The 11,657-nt window shown below is 58.4% G+C and overlaps 1 protein-coding gene and 1 long non-coding RNA gene across 7 annotated transcripts; one reads left to right on the top strand and one right to left on the bottom strand.

The window, feature by feature from the left end:
* The first annotated feature begins 972 nt into the window (after nucleotides 1-972).
* Nucleotides 973-5,496, top strand: LOC144578100 (uncharacterized). Its single transcript, XR_013523214.1, has 2 exons — nucleotides 973-1,108; nucleotides 2,244-5,496. It is a non-coding gene; the product is annotated as an uncharacterized LOC144578100 (long non-coding RNA).
* LOC144578091 (uncharacterized) lies at nucleotides 3,219-10,654 on the bottom strand. Of its 6 annotated transcripts, none has more exons than XR_013523207.1 (4): nucleotides 10,459-10,654; nucleotides 9,813-10,097; nucleotides 6,222-9,675; nucleotides 3,219-4,865 (listed from the first exon to the last, which is right to left on the bottom strand). XR_013523207.1 is itself a non-coding variant. In XM_078340114.1 (4 exons), exons 1-4 carry the CDS (start codon nucleotides 10,482-10,484, stop codon nucleotides 3,607-3,609), a joined length of 384 nt encoding a protein of 127 aa, XP_078196240.1. In that variant the 5' UTR covers nucleotides 10,485-10,654; the 3' UTR covers nucleotides 3,219-3,606. The 6 variants fall into 6 exon arrangements, 1 of the variants encoding a protein (XP_078196240.1); XR_013523208.1 differs by lacking the exon at nucleotides 9,813-10,097 and having other exon boundaries at nucleotides 3,219-3,612; nucleotides 4,799-4,865; nucleotides 6,222-6,415; XM_078340114.1 differs by lacking the exon at nucleotides 6,222-9,675 and having other exon boundaries at nucleotides 3,219-3,612; nucleotides 4,799-4,865.
* Between the last annotated feature and the right edge of the window lie 1,003 nt (nucleotides 10,655-11,657).

Here is an 11,657-nt window from a genome sequence, read left to right as displayed (position 1 = left end):
CAGGGAAGGGCAGGGAGGGCCCCCGGCAGAGCGGAGGGGATGGGTGCTCTGGGCATGGAGGTGGCACGGGATGGCGACGCTCATTAAGGGAAGTCACCCCTCAGTGCCTCCTTTGCACCTGAGGAGCAGGGTGAGGGCAGGGACGGGCACCTGTGGCAGAGGGGACGCACGTGGTGCCAGCACGGGAGAAGGGGTCTGCAGAGGTCAGCCTTCGAGGACACTTGCAGCCATGCTGGGGATCAGGCTTCCCATGAGGGCCACGTGCTTGGAGTGTCCTGTGGAAGGGGAGTAGTGACAGTGTGGCCACAGTGGGTCACAGCGTCCCCCTCCTCCTGCCACATCAGAGGCACCAGGATGAGGGTGGGGGCCAGGACCCGGATGGCCACCTGCGTGGGGGCAGCAGGAGGTGCTCTGGGCACCGTGAGCACAGGTCTCGCCGCCCCTCCTGTCCACTCCCACTGCCCTGTCCACTTGGTGCTGAGAGCCGACGATGGTCGGGGTTTGGGATGGGTTCAGGGCTCCTGGGTAAGCGGCGTGTGTGTGATTTGTGTGTGAATGTAGGTGGTCTGTGGGAGGGGTGTGTGTGGACTTGCGTGAGTGTGGTGACTGGGCTTTAGGAGGGGTGGTGGCTGCCACCACTGTGTGGTAGGTGCTGAGTATGACTCTCAGAGTCCCTGGTCCTGCTGGCCAGGTGGGTGTGGGCAGGCAGGCATGAGCAGAGGGGGTATGGGCAGATGAGTGTGGGCAGGGTGGTGTGGGCAGACAGGTGTGGGCAGGTGTGGGCAGGGGTCATGGGCAGATGGGCATGGGCAGGGGCTGTGAGCAGACAGGCATAGGCCGACGGATGTGGGCAGGTGGGTATGGGCTGGACAGGTATGGGCAGATGGGTGTGGGCAGGGGGCTGTGGGCAGGTGGGCATGTGAAGGGGCATGGGCAAGGGGTGGGTGTGGCAGGGGGGCGTGGGCAGGTGGGTGAGCAGTGCTATAAGCCCTCGGGCCCCTCCACTCACTGCTCTGTCCCACTCCCTCTTTGACAGCAGCCTGGCCTGAGGGATCCAGGTGGGTATGAGGGACATGAGGAGGAAAAGCGCTGGAGGAAACTGGGGAAGGTGAGGACCAGGAGGGTTGCAGAGAGCTGGAGGGGGTCGGGAGGATTAGAAAGGGTTTGGGAGCTAGAGGGGCTGGATAGGGCTGGGGGGTGCAAAATGGAGGTGAGAGGGGAGGCTGGTGTACGGGGTGGGTCTGGGAGTCGAGGGGTGGGTGCCAGCCAGGCCCACTCTCTGCGCTCCCTCCTGCTGGTGGCTGGCAGCCTCGTGGGTGTTGATCATCCTCACCGCTGAGCTGGAGCAGTGGGAGCACTGGGGAGGGAGCAAGACAGCTCGGCTCGCAGCAATGAGGGAAGCTGGCCAAGGCGGAGGCGGAGGAGGCGGAGGAGGCGTGAAACAGACAGTGGAGCCCAGGGCTGGGGCTGAGAGAGACAGAAACCTCAGACTGGGGGCGGCAGGGAGTGGGAGAGGCAGGCATCGGCCAGCAGATGGGAGCCCTCACAGCAGACAACGAAATAGGTGGGCGAGGTGCCCATCTCCAGGTGGGGAAACTGAGGCTCAGGGAGAGCAGGTTGTCCCAGAGCCACCCATTTAGAGCCCAGGGGCGTAGGGGCTGGGCAGTGGGGAGGAGGGTACCTGGGATGCAGACCTTTGCAGCAGGGCCCCCCCCTCATCATGGGATTCCTTGGACAGAGGAAGGAGCTGGGCTGAGGTTCAGGAGTCTCTGCCTTCCAGTCTCCGCCCTGCTGTGGCCTCACTATGTGTCCTTGGCAAGTTCTGGTCCCTCTGGGGGCCTCAGTTTCTCTATGAAATTTAAGAGGCCTGGGACCAGACCATCTGCCATATCCTTTCTGCTTTTGTGACTTGAGCCCAAGGGGACTCATCCTGCCAGCATTAGTGGGGTGCCGAGTGGGCCCAGCTAAGCTGTCCCTTAGCTGCTGTGTGACCTCGGGCAATGCTCTCAGGCTCTCTGGGCTTCAGTTTCCCCAAGTGAATGGGGGCTTGAAACAGACCTGCCTGTCTGGGCTTGACCCTGGGTAACCTTGCACCCCCCTCCCTCCTCCTCCTCCCCCTCTTCCCTTTCCTGTGTCCCCCCGCCCCCACACACACACCTTGCCCCTCAGCTCCTGAAGCTGAGTCTCCTCAGGGGCCCACAGACTGGTTCTGATGAAAGGTTCATTTTCCCTTCTTTGTGCAGGTGACAAATTCTGCCGCCAATAATCACTTGTGAAAAATCAACAGTGAAGCCCAGCGGCTCCCAGACCCCCGGAGAAATTTGAGTGGATTTCCGGAAGAGCAGAGTGGAAAAAACCCAGGGGCAGCAGTGGGACCCGGGAGTGGGCAGGGGACTGATGGGAGGGAGGACCCTGCTCATCAGAGTGCAGGACCTGGCTGCACCTCGGGGGAGCGAGTGGGGGGGGGGCTGCCCACCTTGCTGCACTCCTTTCACGGTATCATGGAGCCTTTGCACAGGATGGTCCCTCTGCCTAGTAGGGCCCTTCTCTCCCCCTCCTCCGAAGGAGGACAGGGGGTGGGCAGGAGATGCTGGGGAACAGGCGCTGCTAGAGGAAGATTGGAGAAAGGGCAGTAATGGGAGAAAGGGGCAGATGGGCCAGTTCAGAAGGGCTGAAATGCTGGGGAGGAGCTGGATCATTTGCAGGACAATAGGGAGCCAGGGAAGGTTTCTGAGCAGGGGGTGGCACCTAGAAAGCTCAGCTTCACTCCTCTGCTCCGTGCCTCTTCAGGACGGGGGCTTTCAGGGGAAGACTTGCTGGGTCTCCAGGGACCCAAGCCCTCATACTGTCTTGGGGAAGGGGTGTAAAGAATGCAGGGATGTACAGTGGAGGGGGGTCAAGGGGACAGGTTGGGGTGACTAATGCAGATGGCTGGCCACCCCTGTGCTTGTCTAATGTCAGGGTCAGGGCTCCTTCAGGGCAGTGCAAGTGTGGAGTGGGTAAGCTGGGCTTGGTGCCCAGGTCTGTCTGACCCCAGGGCCCCAGCAGGAGGAAGGTCCTGGTAGCCACCTGCCTGTGGGGAGAATTCCTTTAAATGGTCTCATCTGTGCCTTTTCCTCATTCTGAGGAGGGGCTCTGTCCTCATTGACCCATTTTGCAGATGAGGAAACTGTTAAAATGTGCACGGTGAGTGAAGAGAACCCCAAACAGGCTTTGTGTGAGCTTCATGGCTGTTTATTCACCTGGTTGCGGGTGGGCTGAGATCGAAAAGGGAGTCAGCAAAGGGCGGTGGGATAGGGGTTGGTTTTAGAGGTTGTGGGCAAGGCAGTGGAAAGTTACAAAACTTATGGTTTAGGGAGGTTTTTTTGCAAGCTGGGAGGGGGTCATAGGGAGTGGAGTCACGAGGTTGGCCAAAGTCATTTACAAAGTCCAGTGGCCTTGTCAATCGAGGCCAGAACAAGAAACAATAGAAGAAGGTCTCAGGTTCGTTAGGCGCCACCGGGGTTGACTGTCCTTCCTTCTGGTTGCTTCAGGTCTTCCAATTCCGGAAGGCCCTCCAGAGGTGTACATGCAGGTTATGGGGTTGCCACGCTGTTCGTGGTGTGGTCAGACCTTACAGACACCAAGGTTCAGAATCATCAAGTTTGTGTTCACCAAGGGCACCAGTATTTCTGGCTTCTGAACCCGTGACTGGCACATGGCAGGTGCTTAACGAAGGGACGAGAGCCAGGCTGTGAGGCTTTGGGCTCCAGAATCAGCTCTCTCCAAATAGCACCCAAGAAATTTCTCTGAGCTGGGCTGTTCTCAGACAGTGTGAAAACCCCAGAAATAGAACCATCCAGGAAACCTCCAACCATCTTGGAAATATGGCCCAGTGGGGGAAAGTGATGTGCCCAGGGCCACACAGCACAGCAGGGGCCAAGAGCAGAGACCAAGACCCAGGACTTTAGACCTTCCCTCCTACCCAGGCTGGTGGGCACAGTGGGCTCAGCCCAGAACTGGGGAGGAAAGGCGGGCACTGCCCACCTGTCTCCATCTTGCACAGCTGCACAGGAGGTCCTGAGATGGGCAAGGGGAGGGGACAGCTAGCCACAGTGGTGGGGCAGCAGGATTAGGGAGAGACTGAACCCCTCCAGCTCCTGCCCTACACCCCCACCGTGAGAGCCTCAGAGGTCCGTCTGCTTGGCACACTCAAGGCTGCACCTCCCCTCCCTTGCTGCCATGTCAACACTAAGCACCCAATTGCCCCCTGGCTGCTGATGAGGTCGGTGGGCGCCTCTCAGGGTGCTGCTTACTTACTCTCTCCCTCTCTCTCCATCCTCTTTATCCCTCCCCTTCTCCCTCACTCTCTCCTTGTCTCTCTCCATCCAATCTCTGCCCTGCCGCCCTCCCTCCATCTATTTCTCTCCTAGACTTCAGCTTCAGACAGATGATGTGGTTTCAGAGCTGCAGCCTCGGCCTTCCTCTGCTGCGTGACCTTGGCTACCTCCATGTGCCCATTGCCTCGCCTGGGCCTCACTTTTCTCATCTGTGCCATGGGGTTGGCACACGCGGCTCTGACCTTCAGGTTTGCTTCAGAGGCCTCTCGGCTTTCAGCAGGTGCTCATTCAGCGGGAGCCGCCAGACGTTGAATGTGTGATGGGAATCACTGGCCACTGCCTCTCCACCCACCCACCACCTGACGCCCCTCCGGAGTCTGCCGCCCGGCTCTCCATCACTGCCCAGGAGCCAGGCAGCCTCCCCGCTCCCTGCTATTTCTTCTCTGGAGCTTCCCAGGAGGTTAATAGCAGTTTCTCACCAGAATATTTGGCTTTTTAAGGAATCTCCTTGCCTCTTTCTTCTCTGTGAGGATATTCTCAGAGTGGCTGCAGGAGAGAAGGGAAGGAAGGAAGACTCTTGAGGCATTTGCCCACTAAGGGGGGACAATTAGGGGTAGGTGGAGGGCCAATTCCGGGCAGGACATGGGGCAGGCAGTGCCCTATTTCCAGAAGAGCTCCCAGTGCTGAGCTGGGCTGGGTTTAAAAGCAGGGGGAGAAGCTTGGGAGTGGAGCAGGGTCACAGGCTCCACGTGGAATGGGCCAGGTCATTTGACTATAGGGGTGTCTCTGAGCCTGGTGGGGCCTCAGTCTCCCCTCCTGGAAGGTGGGCCTGATGACCCATGCCAGCCTCTAAAGGGAGAAAGTGTTGCTGAGCTGCAGATGGAGGTGTAGACTAGGTGAGGGGCTGGGTGTTGGGAGAGGCCAACCGAGTGAGCACCCAGGATCCCTTTGGCTCCGCCCCAGGTCCTTGGGCTCCGCGTCCCTGAGCTCAGGAAAGGTCCTAGGCCTGAGAAGGAGGTCAAAACTCTGCACCCCTTCCATTACTTCGGGGGGCTCAGCACAGCTGATGTTGAACCCCGGCCTTTCCCTGGTGTGACCCCCACAACAACCAGCTGCACACAGTAGAGGAGGTCCATTTCTCATGTGTGTTTTAAATTGCGGTAAAATGTACGTAACATGAAATTGACCATTCTAGCTTTGTTAAGTATGCAGGTCTGTGGCATTCGGTACATTCACAGTCCTGTGCAGCCATGACCCCTGTCTGTTTCTGGGGCTTCTGCATGATCCTGAACAGAAGCTTGTACGCCCTGTGCCATGCCCCCTCCCTCCTCAGCACCTTGAGGAGGGAACCACTGGTCTGTGTCTCTACAAATGAAACGATTCCAGGTACCTCCCATTGGTGGAATCATAAAACATATTCAGGAGAGCCACACAGCTCTGCCCAGGAGGGCCCAGAGCCTGAGCGCGGGCCGGGGTTTCGTGGGGAGCCCACCAGGGACCGCCACGCCTCTTTTCAATCTCGGTGTCTCTTTTCTGAGACTGACTCTGTGGCTGGGCCCTGAGGGCGGCCTCGGGCTGTGCTGACATCACCCCACCTCTGGGTTCTCTGGGTAAGGGAGGAGACAGGAGCGAAGCCAGCAACAGGGCCCAAGAGGCTGCCCTGGGCAAAGAAGAGCCTGATAAGGGACTCTGGCCTCCAGGTGACCCACACTGCCTGACACAGCCACCACCCCCAGGCCCTGCTGGGCCTCCCAGGCTCAATTTGTACGTGTGTGCCTGGGGAGGGCCAGGGTGGCTGGGAAGACTTTTAGGATGTGGGAAACGCATTTATTGTGCTTTCAACATAAGCCTGGATCTGGTAAGGAAAGGGAAAATGAAAGATTTTCCCTGGGCCCCACTCACCTTCTTACTCTAACACTTAAGACCTTTTGTGATCGGGCCCAGTCCATGCATCCATCTGCCAATCTTGTTGTCCCCTCCTTGATCCTTCCATGAAGTCATGCATTCAGTAAGTATTGACTGAGGACACCCCCCCAGGCACAGTGTCAGTCTCTGGAGCCTGTGCCTTGCCCTCCTGGGGTTCTCGAGCTGCGGTCCTGTGGCAACACCCAGCATGAAGCAAATAATCAGATGATGCCTAAACACAGGCAGTGAGTGCCCAGGGCTTTGGGGAAGCCAGGACCTTGTGAAGCAAGCTGGATTAAGACTGGGAGTCACGGAGGGCGCCACTAAGAGGCTGCTGAGCGGAGGGATAGATGGAGCCGCCCAGGCAAAGGGCTTCAGAAGATCAGCCAGGCAGGGGGCACGGCACACAGCATGACCCAGAGGCACCAAAGGACTCAGTGAGGCCAAGGAACCTATGGGTCAGGCAGCTTCGGCCACTGTGAGTGAAGAACAACAGCGGGGCGATGGGGCGGGGCCTGCACAGGGTCCACTCAGGACTCAGAGCCAGACCAGGAATTGAAAACGCCAGCGTGGAACTCAGGAGCTTAGCAGAAGGGATTGGAAGAGTTAGAAGGGGACAATGAAGGCCAGGCATGGTGGCTCACACCTGTGATTCCAGCACTTTGGGAGGCTGAGGTGGGTGGATCACCTGAGGTCAGGAGTTCGAGACCAGCCTGGCCAAATGGTAAAACCCCATCTCTACAAAATACAAAAATTAGCCAGGTGTGGTGGGGCACGCCTGTAATCCCAGCTACTCGGGAGGATGAAGCAGGAGAATTGCTAGAACCTGGGAGGCAGAAGTTGCAGTGAGCCAAGTTTGCACCATTGGATTCCAGCCTGGGGAACAGAGCGAGACTCAGCCTCAAAAAAAAATTAATAACTATAAATAAAAAGAAAAGAAAAGGAAAAAAAGGGACAATGAGATGGCAGCACAGTAGGAAGTTGCTACTTCCCGAGGCCAGGGGACAGAGGGAGGAGGCGGCTTTGCTGGAATTTCAGCACCATGGAACCAAGAGGAGCGATTCTGGCAGCAGCAGGAGGCCTGGAGGGTGCTTGGCCAGAGCCAGCCCAAGGCAGACAGAGACGGGGAAAATCCCCGGCCTGCCTGTCCTCCTGCCCTCCAGGCTCTTCCCAGCTGGAAGCCAGCTGGTGCAGGCCACAAGGCCTGTGTGGCTTGGAGAAGACACTGGCTTTGAGCCTCCGTTTCCTCTCCTGTTACAGGGACCCATCAGGCTGGCCTTGCAGGTCTGTGGTTAGAGCAGGGCTGCTTCTCTGCCCCACACCGGGCTCTGGCTCAGCCCTCTTGATCTGCAGAACTTGCCACCACTCCCCTGCCCTTCTAGGCTCCCTGTGTCCAAGGGCCCCTGAGGACTCAGAAATGAGTCAGGTCCGGGCCTCTAGGTGCGTTGCTTGCTCGGGGGCTGTGGTTTCAGACTGCACAGTGTGAGCACAGAAAGCAGGCAGGTGGGTCCCTTTTACTCCAGATGGAGTGGAGAGCACAGGGTGAGGTGGAGGCTGGACTTTCAGAAAGGAGGCTGCACCTGGACAGCAGGAAGGACCTCCTGGAGGCTCCGAATGCCAGCCTGCCGTGCTTGAACTTGATTCTCAAGGGGAGCTGGGGGACAGGCTGGCAGGTGTGCACTGGGAAAGCCCTGTTAAGAGACAGCATATGTCAAATGCCTTGAACTGTGCGTCGGGGATGGCGACCTGGAGGGGATGAGCTGGAGGCAGGAAGACTAGAGAGGAGGGTGTTTATTTTTTTTTTTTTGAGATGGAGTCTCACTTTGCTGCCCTGGCTGGAGTGCAATGGCGCCATCTTGGCTCCCTGCAACCTCCGCTTCCCGGGTTCAAGTGATTCTCCTGCCTCAGCCTCCCAAGTAGCTGGGATGCTGAGGATGAACCACCATGCCCGGCTAATTTTTGTATTTTTAGTAGAGACGGGGTTTCATCATGTTGGTCAGGCTGGTCTTGAACTCCTGACTTCAGGTGATCGGCTTATCTCGGCCTCCCAAAGTGCTGGAATTACAGGCGTGAGCCACCACGGCAGGAGGAGGGTCTTTCTAGGGAAGTTCCAAGGTTCCCCTTGGACAGGCTTTCTGGGGCTGTAGGGTGATTCCCCCTGTCCTGTCACCGAACACCTCTCCCTGCCCTTGAGCCCTGATTTAGATGGGGTCCCTGGTTCCTGGGCCAGTCCTATCCTGCCCCTGCCTTGAGGCCACATCTGCCACACCCTCAGCCTGGCCTGCTGGGCTAGTTACTAGTTGCTATCTCCGGGATCCTTCTTGCCAGGACTGTGACTGGAGGGGGCCGGGCGGGGAGGAGCTGAGAAGAGCAGGGTGGGCAGGCCAGGGCCTGTGCCTGGGATGGCCTGTCCCGAGATGCTGGGCTGGGCTGTGTGTGCATATTGGGGATGTCTGTCTTGGAGGGGCATGTAGAAGGGATTCCAGTGATTCGCTGGGGGCTTCGCCCACCACTTTTCTTTATTTTTTATTTATATTTTTTGAGACTGAGTCTTGCTCTTTCTCCCAGTTTGGAGGGCAGTGGCACAATCTCAGCGCCCTGCAACCTCCGCCTTCTGGGTGCAAGCAATTCTCGTGCCTCAGCCTCCTGAATAGCTGGGATTACAGGAGCCCACCACCACGCCTGGCTAATTTTTTTATTTTTAGTAAAGATGGGGTTGTGCCATGTTGCCCAGGCTGGTCAACTGAACTCCTCAGCTCAGGCAATCCGCCGGCCTCCCAAAGTGCTGGGCTTACCCGGCGAGAGCCACCGCGCCTGACCACGCCCCCTGCTTTTAGTTCTCACTCCCACCTCTTTCAGCCATCAGAGGTTACACTGGGACACTGCGTCTGTGAAGTGGGGGATATCTGAAGCTGGACTGGGAAAACCCTCCCAAGCAGGATCCTGGGGACTGGCAGATGGCTCAGCTGCCCCCCCGCTCCCCATCACCCCCCTGGCTCCACCTCAGCCTTGCTGCTCCATCCAGCGTCCTGCCACCCTCCGAGAAGATGGGGGCGGGGTGCAGGGAGGGGAAGGCGAGGTGGGTGCGAGGCAGGAAGACGGAGGGAGATGGGGAAGAAGACGGGGACCCGGACCCAGAGCCGCAGACCGCAAACCTAGTGAGCAGTGACCATCAAAACAGGGCGGTTCACTGAAACTTCTGTGTGTCTGCTGGCTCCGCACACTTTATCTAGCTTAATCTTCAGTATTATTCTTAAATTTTAGTTTTGTAAATGTTTGTATTTTATTTTGTTTATTAGCCAGAGTTGCTAATGCATTAACATATTTAAGAGGAGTGTGCAATTCTGAGTCTCCGTCTCCTCCCTTCCCCTCCCCGCGTTCCCCCAGGGATGAGGCTGCCTCCCCGGAGGCAGCCAGCTTCGCCAGCGACTTCGCTCCTCTTCCAGGCTGTCTGCACAGACAAGCAAACGTATGCATAGAAAAGCAAATATATACACATACATCCCCCCCTCCCCGCTTTTAACCCATTAAAGGCTGGCGTTCCGTCACCTGAGTCGTCTGACTTTCTTTTTCCACTTGCCTACTTACCAAGGCTCAGAGAGGTTAAGACACTGGTCTAGAGTCACACAGCGGGGGTGGAGAGATGGGCAGCGACCGCAGCCAAACGGTGGGGTGGGATGGAGGGGACCGATCAGTTTCCCGCAAGAAACGCGGGAGGAGGCGGGGAAAGCGTGGGAAGCGGGGAGACGGACGGAGGCGCGCGGCGGGCCGTGAGGGATGGGTGGCCAGCTGGGCGTGGAGACCAGAGTCGGGCTGGAGAGCGAGCCGAGGCGGTGCGGAGGCGGGCGGGCTCCTGCTCCTGCTGCCCCCGCCCTGGCGGATGCAGGAGGCACCGTCGGCCACCGGAGCCCACGGCCCTTCTCTCCGCCCCTATCCTGTACTACCCTATGCAAGGCTGGGGTGGGGGCTTCTTCCTGGATGGCCCGCTCCGCATCCGCCCAGGTATTCCATCAGGGGCCTCCCCACCCTCGTTTCCCGCCTCTCAATCAGGCCTGCGAACGGGCGGTGGCGACGCGGTTCTGGGCCTGCCCTAACCCTCGAGCTAGGACGTGGCATCTGTGAAATGGGTGCATAGTGTGTGGGGGTGGGGCGGGTGTCGGCCTTCCCTGTCCAGGGTTTTGGGGCAGCTCGGAGACACCGGCCCCCCAGCCCCGATTTGATGTTTCCCCCTTACCCGAGTGCACTCGCCGCCTCCCCCATCCTCCCCTGGCTTGGGGGAGGGGTGGGTGACAGTGCCTGAGCATAGGCGGCCCTACGGCCCCCCAGCCCGCGCCCCTTTCCAGCTGCTCCTGGGCCCACTCCGCAGGTGCGGGCCGGCCCGGAGCGCCCAGGCAGGGCCGCCGCTGGCAGCCTCCGCGTCGCTGAGCTTTAATGAAGGCCCCCGCGGTGCCCGGCTAATGAGCTCTGGGCTCGGGGTGCGCGCCGCTCCACCCGGTCTTCCGTGCACCGCGGGGTCCTAAAGCGCGGCTGTCACTGACCGACCCTGGGTTCGATTCCCAGCGGAGCGGTTTCTCGCTGCTCGATTCCGGCGGGAGCTACTTCCCCGAGCAGCGCTTTGCTCACCTGTAGAAGAGGTGGAGAGCACTAAGAAGACAGCCACTCTTAGGATGGTGGAGTGGCGAGAAAGAAGCATTGCTAAATAAATGTCTGCCATTATTATTATGTATGATGCTTCCAGCCTGCCTGGCAGGAAAGTTCTGGAGTCAGAATGGACCTTGGAGAGACCTCGGTTAAATCCCCAGCCCCCATCTTTATTTTTATGGATGGAGTAACTCGTTCAAGACCTACATCTAACACTGTGGAGAGTATGCAGTGCTCAAATGGAAATTATTTTTTGGGGGGTGGGGGAAACAGAGTCTCACTCTATTGCCCAGGCTGGAGGGCCGTGGTGCCATCTCGGCTCGCTGCAACCTCTGCTTCCCGGGTTCAAAAGATTCTCCTGCCTCAGCCTCCTGAGTAGTTGGGATTACAGGCGTGTGCCAGGCTAATTTTTTACTTTTAGTAGAGGTGGAGTTTCACCATGTTGGCCAGGATGGTCTCAATCTTCTGACCTCATGGTCCACCGCCCTCGGCCTCCCAAAATGCTGGGTTTACAGTGAGAGCCACCATGCCTGGCCTCACATGGAAATTCTTGACTAGATCTCTCAGCAACCCTTCCTTTCTGTGACAGTGGGGGCCACACCCCGGTTCCCCTTCACTCTGTGTTCACTCACCTGCTTTTCTAAAATGTCCAAACTGGAATGCTTGTTAGCTGTCTTCTGGCTAACATCTCTGACTTGCTGTGTGACTCTGGGCTAGATGCTCACCCTCTCTGGGCCCATATTCATGCCTGTCAAGAGGGGGCTGCACTAGCCTGGCTACATACTGGAAAGA

Source organism: Callithrix jacchus, chromosome 1 (assembly GCF_049354715.1).
Source record: "Callithrix jacchus isolate 240 chromosome 1, calJac240_pri, whole genome shotgun sequence".
NCBI classification, from domain to species: Eukaryota; Metazoa; Chordata; class Mammalia; order Primates; family Cebidae; genus Callithrix; species Callithrix jacchus.
The sequence above is the reverse complement of the archived record's forward strand: the minus strand, read 5'-3'. Positions and strand labels throughout refer to the sequence as shown.